Source organism: Centroberyx gerrardi, chromosome 14 (assembly GCF_048128805.1).
Source record: "Centroberyx gerrardi isolate f3 chromosome 14, fCenGer3.hap1.cur.20231027, whole genome shotgun sequence".
Lineage (NCBI taxonomy): Eukaryota > Metazoa > Chordata > Actinopteri > Beryciformes > Berycidae > Centroberyx > Centroberyx gerrardi.
In genome coordinates this window covers 9,055,376-9,079,759 of record NC_136010.1, presented here as the reverse complement: position 1 = coordinate 9,079,759, position 24,384 = coordinate 9,055,376, and the positions used below count along the sequence as shown (strand labels likewise).

Here is a 24,384-nt window from a genome sequence, read left to right as displayed (position 1 = left end):
TTTTTAAGAAGTAACACCTTTTTATAAATGCAATGCACTTCTTTATCTCTGTGTGATATTGCAATCTTATTCTTTTTATGTTAACGTCAAAAGTCTGAATCATAAAGAGTAAGGCTGCAGAGCATGAGCAAACAAGCACGTACTATCCTGCTCTTCTAGAAAGCACACCTTTGTCTTCCATTTATTTTGGAGTGGGACCTAGCAGAATGTATGTATATAAACCTTCAAGAACCAGAATGGGCAGAAAGGTGAGCTGGTGTGTGTGTGTGTGTGTTTAGAAGTTGACTGTTTTACTGAGTGACAGATAGTGTGAAAGTGTGTCATTGTGCAAGCTGTCATCTGGGTAGGCCAACTGTCTGTCAAGGTGGAATTTCCCCACATGAGAAGCATTCAACTGAAAATGTCACTAAACAACAAACAGCTCTGTGAAGGAAACATAAGAGTTTTTTCTTTTTAAGAGAGTTATTTACTCAGGTAGGGCCCAAATGAATTGGAAATTATTATAGACTAGGCCACTAAAGTATACCATTGATATTCTATTACAGATCTGATTTCACATAATGGGTTATGTGGTAGACATGTTTTACTGGCTTCAAGTAAGTAAACAGATTGATCTTGTGCCTTACCACTTGTGTGATTTGACATGCAAATCAAATGATGAGACCCACTGTCATATTGGACTGTAAGGTATATTTTCAAGGTGAATGCAATATGATTCTCCTTACTCAAGGGCATGTTTCAACGCTGCTGCAGCATTCGGGGATGAACCCGTAACCTTTCCCATCGAAAATTCTGAGTCACTCGCCATCGTCCATATGGTAACCACATAAATTTGGGTCTTCATCAACATTATGGCTGCGATAGATTGTCACCTATCCCACAATACCGTGCTTCTGAAAGGCCTAGGAGTCCTTGGGATAGGCGCTTGACCCTGAGCGAGCCTCACTGCATCACCAGGGGTCTTCACTTGCTCTTTCCCCCCTTTAGGACCTTCCATTCTTCCTCTCTCTCTCCCTTTTCCTCTTCCACTTCCACTCTGCCATCTTCCATTTTTTTATTTGGTCACTTAAGCTGTGGAGCTGTGGTCTCCATCCCCCGTTTTTCCAATCTCCTCTCAAATTTATTGGGTTCAGTGGAGGCCTTCCTGTCCTTCCGCCGCGTGGAAATAGAGATCAGAGTATCCATTACTTCGACAGAGATGGATGCGGGTCCCCGTGCACCGTCCCCATAACAAGGACATCAAAGGGAGGTAGCCCCCTCTTTTCGGCATGACCCCCCGTACAAGACTCCCCGCTCTCACCTCATTATGCAGCTCCCTTATAGCCGTTTTGATATAAAACCCCCCACTATGGACGGAGAGCCGCGAGTCTCCCTAACTACATGGCCATCCCATCAACATCACTTTCATTACAAAACATGAGATGCCGGGGGAGTCAAGGACAGTGTGGTAATAAATGAGGGTGGAATACATCTGGAATCATTGTCATACGGGTTAAGCATTATGCGGACTTCATTCTGCATTGGTAAATCAGTGGACAGCACTCATAACCTCCTGAGGTAATAAAGATACAGGTTGTGGTGTGGGGTCTTGCCGGGGTGACACCCCTTGAAACAGAATGGCAAGGGAGACTTCATGAGCTTGTGCTGTGACAATGTCATATTCCCTACGTTTAAACTCCCAATCAAGGCAAATGTTGTATGGCATGCAGGACTATAATAATCGTAAAGATGTAGCTAATTGGTGAGCTACTGATAATCCTGTTTAACCAGTGTACCAGGGAACATCCCAAACGGTTATTCTGTGGTGAGCAGGGACCTAAGTTTCAAAGTAGACTCATGCATAATATACACTTGTTTGTTTTGTTTTTTTTTCAGACCAGACGGTGCACATAAATGTTAAGATTGTGTATATGCACCAGGCATCAAAGGGGGAGAAGAGAGTGTGTGAATGTGTGCGCTCACTGTGTGGTCCGGGAGCGAGCTGGGTGGCGTGGAGTGGAAGAGGGGGTCCCACAGGGCTCAGAGCAAGGACCTCTTCTGTGCTGCCAGAGCGCTGGATGGCCAACTCTACCTCTTCTTCAGTCAGCCCTGGAAACAAGAGACACACCTTTAAGACAAGTCAGTGAGTGTGCGGTGGCGGTGTGCTGGCGTGTCACGAGGATAAAACAAATGGCTCCCTGCCTATCATAATATCTGTGCTTAAATTCTTCCCAAGCTCCCCACAAATCTTCCAAGTACAATTTAGAGAAACTATGACAAATCTTCATTCAGATTTACACTCTTCTCAAAAATGCATCAATTCACAAATTCTATTGAGAATTTCTGTTTCGTGGACATCTATCAGAAGTAGACAGAGTGGAAAGGTTCGCACAATGAAAGCTGAAACTCTGCTAGCCTATTAACTGTCACCAAAGGCAAAGAAAATAAGAGTCTGTCCACTTCTCCAGTTATATTTCCCAGGTGGAGATTTCATACACCCCAGACAGAGAAAATGCATTATTTTAATTTCTTCATTGTGATGTAAATGTATTACATAATTTTGCAAATGCCAATATAATTTAATCTTCAGATCTTTTTAATGATTTTAGTGATGATTAAATTGCAAAGGGCTCCCTGATGGAGAATCAGAGGGGAGGAGAGAAAAAAAAATCTAATATGAACATCTCCTTTTGTGGCAAGAAAGGATTTTATTTCAGGCGCCATATGCTGCCATTGCTACGGGTCTCATCTTTTAATGAGCATCTTAATCTAAACAAAGAAGAATAATTACAACTTTCGATGAAATCTTAAAAAAAAAAAACATTTTCGGATTAGAGCAAAACCATGAGGAGAAAGCTGACAAATAACTAGAATAAATAAATCCCTTTTGTAATGCACAGGGGAGCTTAAACAACCGACTGGTATGAAGGTCTTAGATATTGATAAGTATGGTATACATTATGATGAAAACATCAGCACAGTCTACATTACAAAGCTATGTATTGCTCTCTGTAGCTTAAGAGGCTGCCTCTCACTACCATCACTTTCCCAAGCCATTTCCCTGAGTGCGTTTCCTGGGTTTACCTGCTTCCTGACAGAAAATCCCCTTTGTGAGAGGGCCTTTTACTTGGGACTACTCCCTTGGGCTTTGGGGAATTCTATACATGTTCAATATAAGCTTCCTCCACCCTTTGAGAGAGACAGAGCCATTGACAAGGGTTCAATTGCAATGTTTCAAGAGATGGCTCTTAATTTATACTTGTAATAACTGCACAACGCCAGTCAAATCCTGGTACCAGTGGTATTGACCCTCTTGATGATCGTCATAACAAACATGTGGAGTGTTTATAGCATGCAATATCTAAAGCCATAAAACAAATTTCCATTTCCGAAGAATGCCAACGAGGTGTTAGAACAAAGAATCCTGTTAATCAAATGATTTCTATAATTTGAATATCCGTATGAGCACGCTACAGTATGTGAAAGCTCTCACGACCTGTGTTTACGCCAACAGCAAATGTGAGTCAAGCTTAAATACAAGGCCGAACCTTGATCAAAAATCCCACTTTGACCTACCCCTATATCGGCAGTCCAAAAGCACAAAGAAATCCTTTGATAATCTACCACACAGCTGATGCCAAGAGGAGGTCCCTCCCGTCACCTATTTAAATGCTCCAAGGACTTCAAATGGCCATGAAAATTGTTGAATAATTGAAGGCAAATATTGGCCGGCCTGTCGTCTACGGCAGGTCCTGAGTGCCAGGAAGTGGTGAGCGCCATGTGCTGAGTTTGTGCAGTCAGACTGCACTGTCAAATAAGCAATAATGTGTCCCTGGACTCCTGATTCATCTGACCACAGCAGACTACATGGTGGCAGACTATTGAGTGAGACATGCAAGATCTCCGTTTCACCAAACGGGAAGAAATATAAACGTGTTTCAGTCTTTTTCACCTTGACACGTAAAGGCTTTTCTGACACAACTTTTAGGCTGGTACTGAGCTTAATGTATGTACATCTTAATGGCTATTCACGTCTTTGATGATGTTGTTTGTACGGCAGAATGAAAGCTTCTCACCTTGCATCAAAATAAAATACATGGAAATTCATAAAGCTGTTTTCTTGTCAAATTACAACTCACTGAGCTATGCTGTGGGCTCTGATCTGTTTATTGCTGAGGGGAAGACAACAACAAACGAAAGGCCCCTCAGATCCAAAAGAAAAGACAACAAGGTGAAACTGAGTTTTACATATAAAAGGCAAAGACAAAAAAAGGGATTGTGAAATTTATTACGGGTTCCAGAACCTGTGGAATGACCCCTGGACCCCCATTTCAGATCGACCTGTGGGGAGATGAATTTTTTAAGACATAAATTACACCTAATGACGACACCGTAAAAAAGAACAATAATGGAAAGCTATTCTGTATTTCATTATACTGTATTATTTGGTGCACCTGATACACGCAGCGCCTGTTTATGAGTCACCGTATTAGCAGATGCTCAGCCAAAGCATTTGCTTTGACCTTGCCATTCTCATTGGGGCATGAAATTACGGTGCTGGCACCTCGATATTACAGCTATAAATACTGTAAACTGCATATCTGGGCTACGTTTTCTATTGTCTTTCAACATAAACCTGATCGGTATTTATTTAAAGGAAAACCCATTGCTCGTCCCGTTATTTACAGCTCTATTTTCAGCGGCTCTTATTCTCTGGGCATTTTTTAAGGGCAAAGAGGCAGCAAGGCTCTTACATAAAATCCATTTCTCCGATTCTGGCACTTCTGAACTTTATGGGTCAAGACCCAGACCGGACAGCCAATTATAAAAATTGCTTACTAAAATATTTTGGGTGGTAAAAGGTGAATGCCTTTTTCACTGTCCTCCAAGGCCTGAATTATGAAGTTGCCCTTGAGTGAAAATTACTTACATTTTGAATATCATATTAAGAAAAAAAATGCATGGCAGGGGTCATAAATAGATGGAGGTCAATGGGTTATTGAGAACTGGAGTGCAACTTCAACCTGTTTCTCATGGTGCGCTGGCACGGGAGATTCTACATGTTATTTGGTGTGGTACAGCTGCTTGAAAATGGCATGCCCTAAATAATGACCACTCTCATAGCGTATTCATTTATGTATTAAAAAAGGGGACTCTGCTCTCATTTCCCTGCTTTATCGCCTTGTACTGATGACAAAGTAGGCAAGGCCTAGGCTAGGTGGCGCCGTGGAGTAATTTATAACCACATCAATCCCTTTACCTTCTATGCGGGCCTTGGTCATTGTCATTTTTGTCCGAGAGGTGAGTCACATAACCCCACTTACAAACAGCATCCTATTAATATCTGGGATGATGAACCTTATCCTTCCCCTTACCTTCATACCAGGTATGGTAATAGACCAACAGCCTACCTGTGTTCCCCGTGACCCTCGATCACTGGCCCTCTGCTCAGGGTGAAACCTATTAGCATTATTTATTCAAGTCAATAACAACCGGGGCATTCTGATGGGATAGAAAAGAAATAAGTCTAGCCATCATTTATGTCTCACTGACAGAGAATGTACTGTGCACGTTTCACATACTGCATCTACCTGTAATACAGCGACGTATTTGTACTCTGCGTGCTTTACTTTTTCCTAGCGAGGTAATCTGGGTGCATCTGAGTGATGTCAGCTTTGGGGCCACGGTCAAAGTGACATGCTGAAAGATGGAAAATGTTGTTGACTATGTCCTGAGAATTAGATTTTTTGGTAATTATGCGTGCAACTGCTAATTGTCTAGGCTAAATGGTGGTGCCAAAATGGGGCCCAACGCTCTTTAGTTGTCACACCTGTTAATTGTAGGGGACATGGATGGCACAATTCACTAGATGAGACTGGAACACATTACATTTCACTCAAACACACTAAAATTTACTTGATCTTGGCAAGGGACAAGTAAAGCAAAATTGCTCCAAGATGGCACTTGTTAGTAAGACAGTTTAAATGCAATTCACTTCCACAGTTCTCAGTGTAGTAATACTGTGAGCAAAAGAAAGAAAACATCTTTGGTTTTTAAATCTTGATTTATATTACATCTAAGTGACAAAGTTTCAATATTTTAGCCAGTTTATTCAACAAGGACTCAAGAAGGGCAGCTAGACATATTGGACTGCATAATTGCCAATTCATACCATGAAATTGACAGTTGAAGGAAAACAGAAAATTACATTTTTCAATGAATATTGAAATAAACCAGACTATTAGGATCTCTTTGGAAAAAAAGGAGATGTAACCAGAGAGGCATCCTTCAGTGCAGATTAGGGCACAAATATGCACGGAAATAATATGCACGAGCGAGATTATTGTGTAAAGATTCTGCAACATGCAATCAAAGTGGGCCCTATTTTCCCCTTCATCAGCTGGCCAGCGTAAGTAGTGGCAGCAAGAGGAATCCAATTTAAATTCCACTCTACCGGGAGATGGTATTGTTTCATTTTATGTGTGCTTTGACATTTCTGGCTGTTAATATAGAGTAAAATCCAGAAGTATTTACATAAATATGACATTAAACTGTATTAGAAATTAAGACTGACACATTTGCTGTGGTGGCAGTGGGATGAGGAGGGTGATTGAGTTTCAGGGTCAAAAGGTTGAGAGGACAGTCTGGTAGCCTGGGTACATGTGAAGAAATAAGGGGGTTGTGACTGTTGGTCTATCACCATGTCCATCATAATGTCTGCATTGGCTTGTGTAGGATAAGAAGAAATGAGACAGACAGGGAATGAATCATAATTTTCATTACTACAGTGAATGGGCAGTTGGGTTCTTCCGGTCGACGCATTTTATACACTTTTGGCCAATTTAAACGCATCCTTTTCCTGTTTTCAGTAAGCATATGAACCTTTTCATGGAAAAAAACGAATTTCAAAGGGAAACTTATACTAGGCCTTTATGCTCTTGAAGATATGAACTAGTTCTCAAATACATCCTGTAATGACACCTCACACCTGAGAAACAATAGCACATATATTTTGCTCAGAATGTAACTAAAAGTGAAACTCATAGGAGGCCTGTTACAATAGCACCAATAAGTGCAAGGCAATTTGCTTCATTTAGACAAACTCATCATGAAAGTGAAAAAAAGGTAAATTTTATATGAAATGCAATCAGAATCTGAATCTGAAATTGACTTATTTGTCACTTTGTCCAGAAGATTAGTTTCCCTCCTACTCTTCAAAACTCACGCAAGTTGCTTACGAAGCGATACTTATTGTGACATGATTACACTGTTCGAGGTGACGCTCAGTCATAACAGGCTTCTGCTGACACAAGCCCATTTTCTGTAACATGAACATTTACAAACATCACCTATCTCAAAATCAGTCTAGGGCAGGAGAATACAAAGAATAACGTCTGGTTCAACAACACAAAGTTCAGAAAGCACAGAAAGTTCCTGAATCAACCTAAGGTGGCAAAGGAGGAGCTTTGTATTCAGTCAAGGTGCGAATGGGCAGACATCCTATTCTCCAGGTGCGCTGTTTTATGGGTGCATCATACAAGTCGTGAAACATCCTATGAATAACACGTCCACTGCAAAGTGCTTGCCAAACATACTTTGTGCTTAGGGTTTCATTACTCTATTTTCTCTTGGATCAATGCCCTTATGCAAATCAAGACTTTTTGTTTAGATCTACAGTGGAACTGACTTTCCAAAATAAATCTGCATTAAACCGTCATACATATTTCATAGATGTAAAGTGCAGTAAGAGGGAACCATTTCGGATAGTGCAATGGAGTTCAGAACAAAGCAGAAAGTACGAAAGAAAATGTGACATAGTATGACATCATTTGGTATTGATGAGCCCTTATTGAATTTGAGATAACCAACAGTGGATTATGAACATGCCTTAGTTGTCAATAATGAGACACAAAGACAGGGAAATTTCAAAAGATATCAAGAGTCATTAGAGCCAGATGAGATGTGTGTAGTAGCAGCCGGCAACCATGGATTTGGTTTCAGGTTACCTTCCCCAGTCATGGAGCTTTTAGGCTCACTTTTCACTGCTTCACTGCTCTAATGCTAGAGGCAAAGTCCCTTAGCACTGCCGATGTATTAGTCCCCCAAGTACAGAACTGTTCTGCAAAGCATTGAAAGAAAAATACTCACTAAGATAGTTTATCTGAGGTAAAGCCACATACTGTGTCATTGCTCAGTCACAGACCTACTGTAAGAAAAAAAGTACCGAAAACACTGTACCAATCTAATCTGCTTTAGAAGTAGCAAAAACTGAATAATATGTATATTGCATTGACATAAATTAGCTCACTCAAGAGTAATAAAGCTGTTTTCCAGCCTTATTATATCAAACAATATTCAAAAGTGTTAGAAATAATCTCCATCTATTGCAAAGAACCTGAACAGCCAGCACGTTTCCACCCTCCCTACATACTAACCTCCCCATGTCATGCCTCAAATTTACGGTAACAGTTAAATTAAGTAAAAGGGTTAAAATGCTGGAAGGTAATATTGATAATTCCATTGAAAATGCAGAGGGGGTTTGTCAATATTAATTTTCCTGAACCCAAAGGAGCATCCGAACTGGTGGGTCATTTATTCACGGGGCCTGAATCATGCACTCTGCAGCTAAATCGACCCCTGTCCGACCCCCCAGGGCATAGAGCTATGGCCGCGACCTTTGACCCTTAAAGACCAAGCTTACCAAAAAAGGACACTGGGTGTGCATCTCTGGCAATTACATTTTATTAACATATACATATGGTTATGCTAGCCTTATTAGATTTTGACAAATATATAATTTTCAAGGCTGCAATTATTGTATTCACCAAAGGGCAGCAGCAACCAAATATAATGATACACTACTATTGCAAAAGATTTTCTCTCACCTTTTTTCTTCAAGAAGGCTTTTCTGGTGGCCATCGGACTCTGGCGTACTTTTGGGTTCTGTAGGAATTTTACAGCAGTGATAATCTGGGAAGAGACAAATGTGAATAATTTAATTTCTCACAATGAGATAAATGTGAGAGGAAGAAAACGATAATGTGCGCAGGAAGGACAGAGCGATGCATTCAACAGCGCAAACATCAGTCTAGACATTCTATAAGAAATAGATTCGTTAAAAATCCAGACGAAGAACATAAATGGATTCCATTTGATAGTTGCTTCTAAAACTCCCCCCAGCAGTGAGGAGAAAGACCACCTGACCACTTTCCAGCTAAATCTGGGGAATGACCAAATCAGCAGTTATAAAATTAGCCCATCAAGAGTGCTGGACAAATGGAGTATGGAGCTTAATTTGCTATTACCCTCTTAAAGACAAACTTCCAGTCTTAAGTGCGCAGGGGAAGAAAATCTATACTTAATGCAGAGGTGATCATTTGTATCTAATAACTTCAGAATCCAAGGCAGAAAACTTCTGTAATTCTTCCAGTTAAAAACGTGCCATGATCAAATCACCCAGCCTGAATGTTGTAATGACTTGAAACGTTAATGCACTAGAACGTTAAATAGCATCAGAACATCAGTAGTTTTAAGTGCACAGCGTTCATCGATTCTATTATGTTTTCCTTCGAGATGCACCTTAATTTTCCAACCCAGTATGCATTTCCAAGAATTGGAAGGAGGAAAAAAAAATCATCCTCAAATGGCATTAAAACATAAATTTGAAGTGGGCGCCGTGAAGTGGCGCCTCCTAAAATAGATAAACATGAAAGAACACAGAGAAAGGGGAAACACACTAGAGGGGAGGTTTAGATGACTTATTATCGCACCTGTGGTCCCCGTGATTCAATTGTAAAAGTCATCCCTCTAATAGGTTGAAAGGTTTTGATTACTCTTCTTTTCTTTTAGTGTTGAAAGATACAAAGTGATTGAGCGCCCTGCCAGTGGTAATTCGTTTTGGGTAATGCATTGCATATACTATGAACCTGTTTCAATCCAAAAGAATTGCATTTTAAAACTTGTCCAAGGGGTAGGTGTGGCAGGGAAGCTGTCTAAAGAGCTAGATTTCAGTGACAAACACAAAAATGTTAGAGGATCGTGGCATATGAAACCGTATGCAACTTCTCCAAATTCACTTCTTAAATTTTCATTAGTTTAGCAGAATATCAATATGTAGCTTACAGTTTCCATACTAATTAATGTAAGGTACACACAATAGGAAAATGCCACACGGTATCCACAGAAGTTCTACAGGAGTATTACACTGTAGGTCTGCAGAAGTACTAAATGCACTTAATGTATGCAGTAGTGCAAACTGAAATAGTGAAAATTAGTAATTTTATCAAAATGTATCAATTTCTCCCCAAGATATGCCTGCACAAATTATTTAGAGACACAAATCTACTGTGTCACTGTGACATTACCATGACCTTTGATGTACATAAGGGTTACGCAAGGGGGATGGAATTTCCTGGATCTCTATATGCTGAGGGCTTATTAAAGTCAGTCACCCGGAACCTTCATTGTGACAAGCAGATTAAACCATTTGCATGGTGAACCCCCGACTGATGTTCTGGGCCCACAGATACTGTAAAAACACAGGGAAAATATCCCTTTGATAACAAGACAATATCATTCAGCTCTCAGAACAGCTTTCGCCATTCAAGTAAGTGAGCCGGCCCGACTAGTTGTGGTAAAGGCAGAAACCAGAGATAATAAAGCACACTACAAATCGAATACAACAATACTCATTCCAGTAAATAGAAGAGTGATGTACGCCTGTGAGAAGTAAATGACCTAATAGAGGAGGAATATGCTGAACTAGCGATCCTTGTTTACATTTCCTTACATTTTCAATAGCATAATATTGACAAAAAAATTGTGTCAATGTTAATAGGCGTAAGTATGACATCTTAATAAAGACCACAGCTTGCTCAGCGGCAAACTAATAAGGCAAATGTCCATTTGGTTAAAATTGTAGTGGTAGATCTTCAGGGAGAGGAAAAGTGCACTTCTTAGCAGATGACATAGATGCTTTGTGCAAGTTCCACCCAGACATCTCAATCAATTATAACCACATTGCACAGATTTCAGTCTTGTCTTGTTATTGACTTATAGATCATCCCAGTTATAGTGTTGGGTAGCACACAATTGGGCTTTTAGGAGGGTGAGCTGTATGTTAGTACAAGGCACATTTGGTTTGGCAGTATAAATATCAACTATAATAAAAATTATGGGAGTTTCCTGCCTTTCTGAATATTGGTAAATACCTTTTTGTTAGAATAACAATTAGGCTCTTTTGTAAAGCTTCTTGTAAAGCAGGAACTGCTAATGCACCAAAGTGCTCCATGTTAAGAACAATAATCTTTACAAACCAGATAACCTATAAAGTGTCAGGTAAAGCCAAAAAAGAGGCGAAAACTCAATCATAGAAAGAGATAACATTAACCAACACACTTAAAGAGAGTGAAGTTGATGAGCGGACAAGATTACAGCAATGTTATTGAGTTTGAATTGGACAAGACTTAACAATGCACTTGTCTGAAAATTACAATTGTGATACCTTGAATTGTGAGAAATGAGCATGAAATCCAATTATGGTCGAACCACATGGTTGGACGCCTAAGGGAATCCATGTAACCAGTTGTGTGTTTTGCTCTAACTAGTTATCAGCACTTAACTATAATATAGGTACAAAACCTATGGATATTTTCCAGTCGTACATTATGAAATCTCAGGAACTGAGCAATTGGGAAATGCTGACTTTCCACATGCTCAAATAGTAACATATGAGTTATATTTAGCCATTTCTTTTTGCTGGTTTCAGTATTTGAAGTTAAACTGTGTGAATAAATGAACTGCAGAACAACGTTTGAGCCATAGCAGATAAAAGGGATTCCTTGCTCAGAAATGCTGCCATGTAGCCCCCATATAAAAAAAACAAAAAAACGATTTCCTGTGTAGGTATAAGCAGAGGTCAACAAGGGTTTCGAGAGTCTTCTTTTCACTCTTGGTTATTCAGGGCAACTTTACCAACAGTCATCCAACAAGTATTTTGAATTGAAAGCACCATAAAGAAATGATGCAGCCTTTGCAACTGGCCCTCTTCAGTGCATGCTGCGTTTTGAGACACTTTTCTGAACCAACTTATAGACCTTTTGATAGGAGTACTACATGTATTACCTTCCCAGGGTTTACCCAAAACTCTTATTCAATCCTGCTCCTCAAGGTATTAGGGAAAAAACACAATGCATAAAAAGGACAAAGGTATTCACATTCCTTTTTTTTTAAAATAAAAGTTAAATTTAAACTCCTTAATCCATGTCATCTATTCTACAAAAGATATGTGTGTACATTTGTCTGCAATAATGAAGACACTCAGAGGGCATGGTGGAACTAGAAGTTGGGGTGGGGGGGCGGGTGGTGGGGTGGTGGGACAATAGAGGGGCTAAAAGGAAATCATTAGCAAGTATAGGATTCAGTCTCAGTGTGAATCAATTCATTCCAAATTGCCCTGGCCTGTACATTTGTGGAGAAGTGCCCCTGATATAATAACAGGCTGATAGACATGGAAAAAAATTGTGTTAGGCTAGTCTCAAATTTCCCCCCCAAACACACGTTTGGAGGACCAAAAGAGAGAGAAAGAGAGAGACGGCGAAAAATGAAGCTCTATATTAATTAGGTGCTTTCATGGGTGATTTGCTATCAGGGGCGGCTGTCTTAAATGACTTAACCCAATACCTTTCTGATACCAGAGCCCTGCCAAAAAGGAATGAAGTTTTAATGCAATTATTGTATTTCCTTTAGTCGCCTAACTGCTTGATGCGGCCAACAGTGCTTTTTAATCTTTTTAAAAGAACAGCTTTAAATGCCCTTCTAATTGTGACATCTTTCCCGCCTTAATGCGACCTTTAGCTGAGGAAGCAAGGCCTCATGGGAGCAGCTATAAGGAATTATTGACCCTGAGAGACATGGGGAAGTGAGGTGTAGACCCAACCATTTAGCTAACCTTCACATCCACACGAGTGCAGACACTGGAGGCCTTTTGGAGTTTAACCATTGCAACAGTGATGATACAAGATGAACCTCTTGTTTCTTGCTGTCTTGACTTCTGGGTACTGCTTTCGAGAGTAGATGCTTTATGAGAAAATAAAATGAGCAATCGTTACTGAAACCCAACTCCAGCATCAGTAAAATCTGATAAAGGAGAACTGGTGAAGTGTGGGGTTTGTTCTGCTACTAATGACAAAGTATAAGCCAGTAAAGACCTACTTTTACATCTGTTAAAATGGTAAAGTAAGTAAAAGGGTAAGTACAGTGGGTTGGTTTTCTGTGCCTTACAGTCCCCAAATGTGGTTAATCTTTATTGAATGGCCCTAACTTCTGAAATTAAAGGTCAGAGTCAACGTTTCGATGGATGAAAAAAGGGTCATGGAAAACTTCATTGACATTTGCTTAGCTTAGTTTAAAAATAACAGACAGTGCTACATCAGTGACAATGTTAGACCCATGGGCAAGGCTACAAACATGACATCAACAGCACATTACGCAATTTTTGTAAAGGGGGGTTGGTGGACGGAAATCAGGTTCTTTCAAGACCATCGCATGTACAGACCAAACTTTCCATTCAGTAGCATTTCAATATCAGACCTCTGTTATCACAAACATGGAAAAGTTGATTGGTGTAGCGCTATGAAACATTGAGGGCTGAAACACATTTGAAGACTAATCCAGCCAAGACAGTATCTAATTGTGAAAACTATGCTGGTTAGGGAACATTATACACTTTGACAGATGGATATAATATAGCCCTGGAGTTAGGCTAATCTATCATGAAAAAAAAAGACTGAAAGTTGTCCAACTCCTTCCTCCTCTCCCTTACTGACATACACAAAGCAATATTTTACTATGGTTAACAACTATAGTTTTTGCCAGGTATCCACAATTATGTGGTTGATTCAATTTTTTTCGTAACCACCATATAATACACATAACAACTATGACAAATCTAGAAAAATAAAGTACAGTCATCAAGTGCTCTGTGTGTTTTTTCTAGGTTGTAGGTTGAAGTTTTCAAAAAGTAATTTTGACTGTTTCAAATTCTGGATAAACAGTGTTTAATATAGATTTCAGCAGCAACAAACAGAGGTTCAAAAGTCATAGCAGAGTAAATATTTTACAAGGAAGATAATGCAAAGCCAAAGTGAAATATTGCTTTTATTCCTCTGAGACCTAAACCTAAAGAGAAACATATGGTATCCAACCAATTTCAAAATTGGCCTGAGAGATATGGTATTAAGCTAAGCCCGACTTTTCTCAGTGTGCAACTGTCAGCGTGCTGCCTGGGGTTGCCCTTGCTAAACTACCGAGACAGATGATTGTTTGGATAAGGACATCCCCACCGGGGCCCTGAGGGCCCCGAGAGCCCCGATGACTGAAGACCAGTGCCTCCGTCAGTGACACCTCACTTTCACCCACTTTGGCCAAAAAGACCCGTATAGCCCACAAATTCCTTTTAATTCAGGTAAAAGGCCCAAACCATGAGTCTGGAGCTGCTCTGAGAGATAAGGGTCATCAGAGATTAACCCATGGCACTTTAGCAGTGGGAGAGCAAGAGGGGAGTCGCAGTGGAGCACAACAAACTACTTAGCCACCACAAAACATTCCAGCCCCTTCTCAGCTGCAATCCAGTAATGGATACTTCCTCAGCTCCTCGATTGGTCAAAATGTTTTCATACAATAATTTAATTCAGAAACACATTTACAAAGCAGGAGTAATCAATTTTAATTAGTTGATTTTTTTTTCATTCGCATAAAATTTAATGTACTGCCATCGATCTCCTTTGTTCTTTAATGCAGTGCCTCTTTCCTGTAATTCGAAGCTTTTCTTTTTTTTCTTTTACAGTCAATGATGACATTCTGTGACAAGCAGCTCCATGTGCCTTTTAGTACTGGGAATGAGTATTACCAGACACAAGGACACTCACAATGCAACTTCAGATCAGTGGAACGCACCAAAAAATGTGTTGACAAGATAGTATGCAAATTTGTGTATAAATGTGTTATGTATAAATCACATGAAAATGTGGCACCAACTTATACAAGATAATTACTGGCACAAAATGAAAACAAATGATGGCACTTTTTTTAGGTAAGTTAAGCCATTGGTTGCTCACTTCTGCAAACTGGATACACAGTATTTAAAAAAAAAAGAATGATACACTTCAGGTAATAATTTTCTTTTCCCAAAATGAATGTATACCGTTTTGGATATGAACACAACCTGCATTAAAGTTAATAAAAACAGGCCAACATAAGATTTACATTAGCAATATGAGCTTTGAGCCACAATAAAGTGATCCATATGAATTAGCTGAAAGCCCGTCCGTGAACAGAAACGAGAGAAACAACTGGCTATACTCTGAACGACATGCAAACAAACACAAAGGCATTCCTTAAAACTGCCACTGCTCAGTATCTTGTCCTTCATATCATCAAGGCACGCCGGCCTTTCACATCCAATTAGTTGATTGAGGCAAAATGCAAGCGGCACCAGTAGCAAACAACGTGAAGCTTGTGTCCAAGCGACACACCACAGAAGTTGTGTTGTGGTGGCAGGAGAAGAGCCGCCCCCGTCACAAGCAACTTACAGTGACAAGCCTATCCTTCTCTGTTGATTCAAACTACTCCTCTCACTGCAGCAACACCAACCCACAAACACGCACCCGGCAAAGCAACGCGAAGTGAACCACTGCGATAGGCAAATAAAGCAGGGAGCCGGGGCGAAGATGCAGTGAGCTGGCATCAGTTTTGAGCGCAGTTCTCCCTGCCTGCCAAGTTAACTAATAAAACTAGAATAGAGAGGCTGGTGACAATAGAGCGAGAGGTGTCCTTTTATTGATCAGATTGTTCCTTCTTCAGCACACTGTGACACTGGATGAGAGTAAGCCCACAAAGACAACCAGACAGATTGTGACATTCCAGTGACATTATAATCACACGTCAACCCCTCTCCAGTCAATAGCCTGAATGCGCTAATCGTGCGTCTTGGATCAACAATTTCATGGTCTTCAAAGGGGGCTAGGAATTGGTGGCATGACCCTCCACACGGGGTGAGACCCCTCTTTCCTCAGCGAGTGCCACAGACAGAGGGAGAGGAGAAAGACGGTGCGAGCGAGACACATCAAGGCAGGAGTACAGCCAGAGAAGATTAACATCGCCATCTACTGGTCAGGAGTGGTACGGGTGGAGTGAGGGGGGGGGGGGAGGAAAGCCTGGCAGCTTACCCCGGCGCCCTGTCTTTCACTGAGACCTGTCAGAAACATTTAGACACACTTGCCAAGACAATGGGCCACACATCTACAGCGGTGGATAAGTCAGTCTGAAATCACCACCAAATGAGGGGGAAACTTAAGGCAGTAGACCTCCCTTTGGTTTTGGCGAGAGAGAGCAGGCAGAGTCTGTTCCCGATCAGACTAAGTGACAGAGAAAAATGTTGGCAAATTCTCTTTTTCTGGAGGCCTCAAACAGCCAGTGAGTATCTAACCTCAACAGTAGGATGAGGACGAAAAGCGTCCGGTGCTGACAGCATCAGACAACAACAATCATCGGGGTCAGAGAAGCAGCAGTTCTCTTCCTTCTGATTTAACCTAATTTGAGACACGACTTGAATTCAGCTAGTCAAATCTAATGTCACAAGTAATATTCTTTCATTTTAACCTTTCTGAAATCAGCCAGACTGCAAATTAGAGAATTCAGTGTTATGAAATGTAAGAATATGAAAAAACAAACTGTATGGCATTCAATCTATTCCTGCCACACCCATCCATCGTGATTCACCTTTTCAGAGAAGTTTTGCCACAATTTTCAGGTTTTGCAACATTGCCCAAAGAATTTACTCATAGTAAAGTATGTCAATGACAGTGCCATCTAACTATTTTCCATTACAGTGATATAAAAACACTTGCTCATATGCAATTACATCTGTAACTGTCAACTTGAAATAAAAAATAAATAAATACAGGACTGCCTTAAATTGAACACAATGTTGATATAATTATTTTCTTTCTTTGGATGTGGTTTTAATAGGTTTTTAAAAGAAATTGTCCATATTAAATATAGAATCCCTTATATTTCCCAAAGAGGCATTCATGGTACTGTATTCGTCCTGAGAGGGCTAATAATTATTTTAAAGAAGCTTAGGTTTTCACCTCTGTCAAAACTATGTCCCCTAAAGTCGGTGGATTTATTCAGATCCAAATACTAGAGCTGAACAAAAAATAAGTAAAGAACCAGAATGAAATGCTGCGTGTCACTGCTACACAGCACCCGTACTTGTCATGACTGTGCGACAATCGAAGGCAGCGGCCAAAGTTCAGGGGTCAACTCCATGTGAACTCTACATCAACACACGCGGCGCTGGAGAAAATACATGCTTTACCAGTCGCCTCCGAAAGAGTGACGAGAGTAGACGACCCACAGTGAACCACTATAATGTCACACAGGGTGGCATGTTACAGCAAAGGGGCTGACTTGGCAAGCCGCTCAGCAGCAGACGCGCACCTGTTCTGACATTTTCTGTCGACCTTGACACAGAAAACACATGACAATGCCACTCTCTGCATTTCAAAAGCACAGGGCGTTTGACGAAGCCCCTTCACTTCCCCTTTTCTCGTCCCCCTGATACCTAAAACCACTTTCCACACAACGGTAGGGGAGAAAAGCATGACGTACTCCCATAGATATGGGGAGGGATGGACAGGAGACAAGTCACGTACTGACAATAAATAACAGGAAAAAACAACGACTTAGTGGGGGAGACAAATAAAAATTTTTTATACTGAGTCATATTTGGGGGAAAAACAATCCTTGCCACAGGATTGCGTGTCACCAGTATCTCTCTTAGACAGAATCCCACATTCTAGATGAACCAATCTCAGAAGGAGCGGAAAGGCCTCAGTCTCTTTTCTATTAACTGTAATTCTGCCATCATATTCGAACTGTTTCTCTTTAAGTTCAATACGAAGCTAGTCTGCATCCATCCATCTACTATTTTAATCAAAGAGAAAGCAAAAGGAGAGGTGCCAGGAGAGCTGCAACAGAAAACAAATGCAGTCTTCCTGTTAATCACTGCATTAACAAGAAGACGACAGTCTTGAAGCTCATGCCAGGGAGGGGAGCCAGTCCAGGTGTTGGATAATTGTCAGTTGTGCCAGTGGCTTGAGCAATGGCTGCGTTTTATTGTGCCAGCCTCTGTTTCACTGCTGGTCTACACTTGTGCCCCACCTTAATGATAGCTTTTAAAGCTACTCTTTCTGCTGAAGACTGCTTGCAGACACAAAGAACTCTTGGCAAGGCATGCTGACTGTAGTGGACTATGGATGAGGGTATAGATGTCCTATTATGATCTCTCTGATTTTTAAAAGGTGCCTGAGGAGGGTGTAGCTCAAATAATAGGTCAAAACACCCTTGACAAAATACATCAAAGCCTTGGAATGTTTCTTAAAAAGCAAGTCCATACATTGTCTTTCTGGCAAACAATATTAAAAACAGATTAGATGGGAAAACAACTTGTCAGGACAGCAACTTGCCAAAAACGCCTCAAGTGCTTCTTTCTTTCAGAACATACCCCCTCAGTTACAGGTGAGGATAACGTCATTCTGACAAGAAGAGGCAAAATGCAAGCAAGGCTCAACTTTTCTGTATGACTATGACACACTCTGAATACTTTACAGTCTTTACAGTCTGTTGTCAATGCACTACTATATCATACTCCCAACATCTAAGGCTAATTAGGGTACAGGATTTTGGCTTAAGTATTCTATTTAGTAGGTTTTTAGATGAATGATCTCAGTTTCTATGTTCTCTGTCATTTTCATTTAGGCCTTGAGAGTAGCCCACTATCTCTTTTTTCTGATTCCCCAGATAAAGCCACAATCTCAGGGTGCCACACACAGAGAAACTCTGAAATCCCATTAGCGTGTTGCTTTCATTATTTTTCATCAAACCCAGAAAACTGACACATATTAATTAATATCCATTACCAGTTTTTTCGCCCCTCTCCCAGAGAAGACATTGGGGGAAAAGAAGCAATTAACTTAACAAAATAATCAAAAAAATTGTTTCAGAAATCCCTGATAAATGTCATGTGAGGTCCCGTCTAAATGTAAGAAGTGTAATACATTCTTGCTGTCATATTCCATTAAACTGCTATTACAGTCTTGATAGAACTATTAGTCACTACATTATTAATAACATTAATGTATTTACATTTTTGGTGTACAAGCCTGCTTTCATGCAATAATTTATGAACCCGACTTCAGATATGTTATAATGTTCCCCATCTAGGCTCTTTTGTGTTTATTATTGATTGTGAAAACAGTCAAAATTCCAAGTTAAACCCCCCTCTGCCCCCACCCCCTTAATGTATTGGAGTGGGCTGTTTGCATTAAAGGACTGAAATAAAGTGCATTTACATCTGAAGCATAACTTCATAATTTACATTCCAACATTTATTAGAGGTGACAAACGAGCGTTTGGTCTACTCGTGCTTTTCCACAATGCAGCACTCATTCAATCCATATAAATTACAGCTGGGCTACGGAGTGCAAGTGCAAATTATTTTATTATATTTATGCATGTATGACTCTATAGGGGGTTACTAAGACAAACAGGGAGTTACTTGATTAGGCCAACTGCGGTTAACAAAGAAAGAAATATGTGATAAAGGGCTGGACCACTCAAATTTCAACATTATTTTAATGTTTGGCCCTAATTGAAATATCTAAAATGCACAGATCTTAATGTAAAAGCTGAAAATGTACATAGGACTGGTGTATTTGTGTAATGAGGCCTGTGAGGTGAGTACATAAACTGCGGGCTCAAGACAACTCTATGTTAGCTAAGTTACACAGTATGATACTGTGTATTCCATACAGCAAACAGAGCTCTTCAGTATTACTGTATTACTACAATACTGTACCCTTGGCTAGAACTAATATTATTCCATTAAAAGACACTTGCCTAAAAGGCAGTATTATATTACATAATTAGACGGGGCAGCATTTTCAGAAGTGTAGTTACAAATGCACTGAGGGGATCCCAGCATTTGAACAAATATCTGGCGCTGTAGGGGAGCTGGCAGACAAATTAACAGCTAATAACTTACTGGGAAGCCAGATAAAAAGAGAAAAAAACTGTTCCCCAAAGTGTCAATTACAAATAATTTTTCCTCTGATTTCCACACTTCTGAAAACACGATGTGCTAAAGAGAACCGGGGAGAAAAAGAAAAAAAGCATTTCGACTTATGTGCCAAATTGTTTGTTTTTGTTTTTTTTATTTATATATTTATTAATTTTGTTCACACTTGATCAATCCATTGAGGGGAAAAGAGAATTCAGCATCAGCTGTAGGATTTTGAGGATGCTCTGTAGCTCTGAAAAGCACAAGCACATGGCTCCCTTGTGACAGCACTTTCTGCTCAGAGCAATGAGAGACGGAGAGAGGGATGCGAAGAGAGAGGGAAAGAAGGGGGATTCAATCAAATTCGTGTTCATTAAAATCAGAGGACATCACAAAAATTAGAAAGATGCTGACAAATCAAAGGGTCTCAGTACCTGAATTACCATAGTCATTTACTTATTAAAGCCAGGATGCTTCCTGTCAATCAAGAGCCATCACATTCCCCATTTGCGGCGGAAAGCCAGCGTAATTGCTTCTCATACTAATCAACACAACTTGTGTAATTATGCCTTGAAAGTGACATTGGAGGCTGAGAGCGATGTGAGCAGTCTTGACAGCGGAGACATCTCAGATTCATCGGGAGATTTCCAGTCTCGCTGCGAGGAGACAAGCCACTCTCAGACCAAGTTACTCACTCTTGCAGTTTACGTCCATAAACACAAAGAAAAGACAATAAATCAAGCTGAAGTAATTACAAAGCAGAATAGCGAGTAAAAAGGAAGCTCAGCTCAATAAGGCCACTTTCCCAAGTATATTGAGGCAAAATGACTACGCTGTAATTAAACTGGTGTCGTATTTCTATCATTTCTTAAGTAAACATATTATGACAGTTCACTAAATTGTGGGAGAATAGGAAATTACAGCTCTGTTACCATGCTGTTTACATTAATGTACTTGCCGAGACGAAAATCCCTACAAATAAAGTCCTAAGTATTCATTAAAGTTTATTGAATTCTGTTTAATCACAGACTTCAAATATGTCTCCAAAATGAACTTTGCTTAAAAGTAGCTTAGACATTCTTCTGAGCATTAGAAAACTCTATCCAAACCAAATTCCCAGGCTGCATCTGTCACTAGTCACACTGTGGCTCAGCCAGGAAGGTCAGAGTGAGGTCAAACTACTACAACAAATCAAGAGCCACGGGCCACAACACGAAACTCTATCTACATTTAATATGCGTATTATTGACATAAGGTGACGACAGCTACTTCTTCATATACCATGGACACTCTTGAACTTTACAGTGAATTAAGTGATTTCCAATGTTGTCGAGACAAGATAAAAGCACTCTTGTGTAAGGCCGCATTACTGCCTCAAAGCGGTTGGCAATGCAGATCTAGTCCAGCTAAGCACATGAGGCAGAAACCACAAAATAATAAAAAAAAAAAAATTGGGTTGGACTCATCTCTGCTCATCATTTTCAAAGAGGTGGGTGGAACCATCAGAAAAAAAAGTCACCAACATCAAAAAGAAGTCAATTGATAATTCTGGCATATGAGGGAAAAAGCCTAATGTTTTCATCTGCAAACAGAAAAGAAGATGAGAGATTTATGGCTCATAAAAAAAGTTCAAACGACCGAAAAAGCAAAAATCCTTGTCTGTGTCATGCCTCACTCATGACCTCCAAGTTTTGCACATGTTGAAGACAAAGTAAAGAAACGCTCTTTTGTGGCCGCATTTGAGAGAAACAAGCACACTTACTGTCAGAGAAAACAGAGGCTTTTACAGGAAAAGCCTGTGTGATTCACCCCCTGCGTTCAACTCTAATGAGTCAAAAAGTGTGACCTGCACTTAAACAAGAAGTCAAAGCCAGAAGCTGTAAACTCATTTTCCCCATCCAAGCCAGCAACGTCGGCAGGACCTGGAAGATGTGCTCTGAGCATGCACGATAAATCTGACGTGAAATCATAATCATAAAAGCAATTAGCTGACCCTGCGCCACTCGTCCTTGGACATGACAGTGAGAATTCATACAGAGTCCTCTAAGGAGGCTAGTTGCCGGGTTGGGCGAGGAGGGGAAAAAGTGCAACACAGCAACAATAAAATGGAGGGCCCTTCCTGTATCATTAACCACCGAAACAAACAGCGCATGATGCACAACGAGAGTCGCGATGAGAAACAGAGAACTGAGCCTCTGTGCTTTCAAAGAGAAAAGTTCACCAAGACCACTGAAACAAACTGTGGTCTGAAAAAGGTTCACGTGTTAATCGATAGGCGTACTTTGAGAAAATCATTGGAAACAAAAGACAAATGATGCTGTGTCATCTAAACAGCTTACAGCACACTGATTGTTCTGTAAAGAACAATTCTCAGAAAACATGTTCAAAATGAGATAATCTGAAAATAACTACTACAATATGAAGCACAGATGCTTGTTGACAACTTGACTTTGTACTGTAGCTCTGCAGAGCATGTAGCATGTTTACAATCAGTGTGACAGCATACAGAATCTATTGGCCGTGAGATGGCAGGTGATCAGGTTTATCTCACTTTTCTCTTTCAAGGAGTGTTACAACCTGAGAAATCTCTCTCCTTTTCCACACACCCACGTATGCACACATGCACGCACACACACACACACACACACACAGTCTCTCGTCATCACTCCCCACCCAGTAATTACAGCAAGGCCGAACTAGTGGCTGCCACCTAGTGACCGTCTTCTCCAATAATCATGAAATATCTCCATGGCTCGCGCCCCCACTCGGACCATAACTCTCCTTTACTGCAGACAGCTCCAATAAAGGATTACAATTACAATTAAAGTAATGAGCAAAGAGGAAAAAAGGAAAATCTCAGAGAAGGTTCCCTTGACTAACTAAATGGTAGCCTAGTTTCATGACAGAATGGAGTTACCATATCAGACTCATTACTGGCTACCATTTCTTATTCTGCCCCAATAATTAATTCGGAGCGTGTTGAAACCAGGAGTCCCCAAAAATTAAAATAATGGTTTTAAAAGTGATGAATGCGAAATGAATTGAAATATGAATATCAAATAAGAGATTATGTTCCTGTTATTTTTGCTTTATGGTGGTGAAAAGGGGAAAAAGGTTCAAATGATTTCAAATGTATCACGTTCTCTATTTTTGCAACTTGTGCAAGTCATACAATCCAGAGAAAAAAAAACCCCAAAAAACACAGAGCATCCCATCAGAGTACATTAGTGTCAAAGTCAGATCTTTCCACAAACACATGGTCCATGGGGAAATATTTAAGGACGAGACTCTGCACATAAAAATGACTGAGTCAAGATCCTAGGGGTACCTCTGACTTCCTGATATAGCTGTTGTGTTACATTTGCGTTACACCCACGCGTAAGAGACAGAGAGAAAAAAATGTGTTTTCAGAGCTAACATATGAGCAACATCTGTCTGCCTGGGACTCATGGGGCTTGACAGAGCAGCCGTCAGGGAGGCAGAGTTAAAATGAGGAGAAAAAGAGCTAAAGAGAGACAAAAGGGGACAGTAAAAGCAGTAGTGCCTTCATGCCACTGGCTGCACCGATTACTGTTGGCATGTCCTCTGCCAAGCAGCCAGGCCCCCCCTCCCAACCCCTGCACTTAATACACTGCTCCTTTTTTCCTATCCCTCTCTATAGTGTGATGGCGATAGCAGAGGGGCTACGGAAATTCGGAGACTGCTGAGCCAAAACAGATCACTTCAAAGCGCCTTATTTAACGCTCGCTAAATTTTTCATCACAGTCGCTTAATATCCTGGGGAAGGGGAGCTTTTGAAGTTGCTGTGAGACCGGGGATGTTCTTCTTACAACTCTTTTCCCCCTCCCATTACCTCCCTCCCTCTGCTGTACCAAAACCTCAAACCTAAATACACACACACACACAGTATACACTATGCATGCCCACATGCACACCTCTGTGTAGACTCACTCCTACCCACATAAACCCCACACTCGTATCCCCGCACACTTTTTCATCTGGGGCCAGTGATTTTTCAGTGCGCTGAGAGTAAAGGGTCGGCTTAATGCTACCAGGGGCGCCCAACAGAATTAGAATCCTATTTGGTGAGGTGCAGTCTCTCCTGTAGATCGGCTGCACACCCACACATCATATGGACACACCACACAGCTCCCCCTTCACATAAACACACACTGTAACAGAAAAAAATCTGTTTCTGATTGAGTGGCAGAGGTTATCCCTCTTACGCTGAATGTTCAGGGATAAAATTTGGGACAAATTGACTCGGGAAACTCACAGCTGTC

The 24,384-nt window shown here is 40.6% G+C and overlaps 1 protein-coding gene across 1 annotated transcript in view; it reads right to left on the bottom strand.

Moving 5' to 3' along the window:
* Positions 1-24,384, bottom strand: part of pex14 (peroxisomal biogenesis factor 14) — a 44,353-nt gene that overhangs the window by 16,222 nt on the left and 3,747 nt on the right. The window contains exons 3-4 of the mRNA XM_071907404.2: positions 8,865-8,949; positions 1,963-2,088 (exon numbers count right to left, since the gene is read on the bottom strand). Of these exons, the coding sequence (XP_071763505.2) occupies positions 1,963-2,088; positions 8,865-8,949 (211 nt within the window). The remainder of the gene's footprint in view (positions 1-1,962; positions 2,089-8,864; positions 8,950-24,384) is intronic.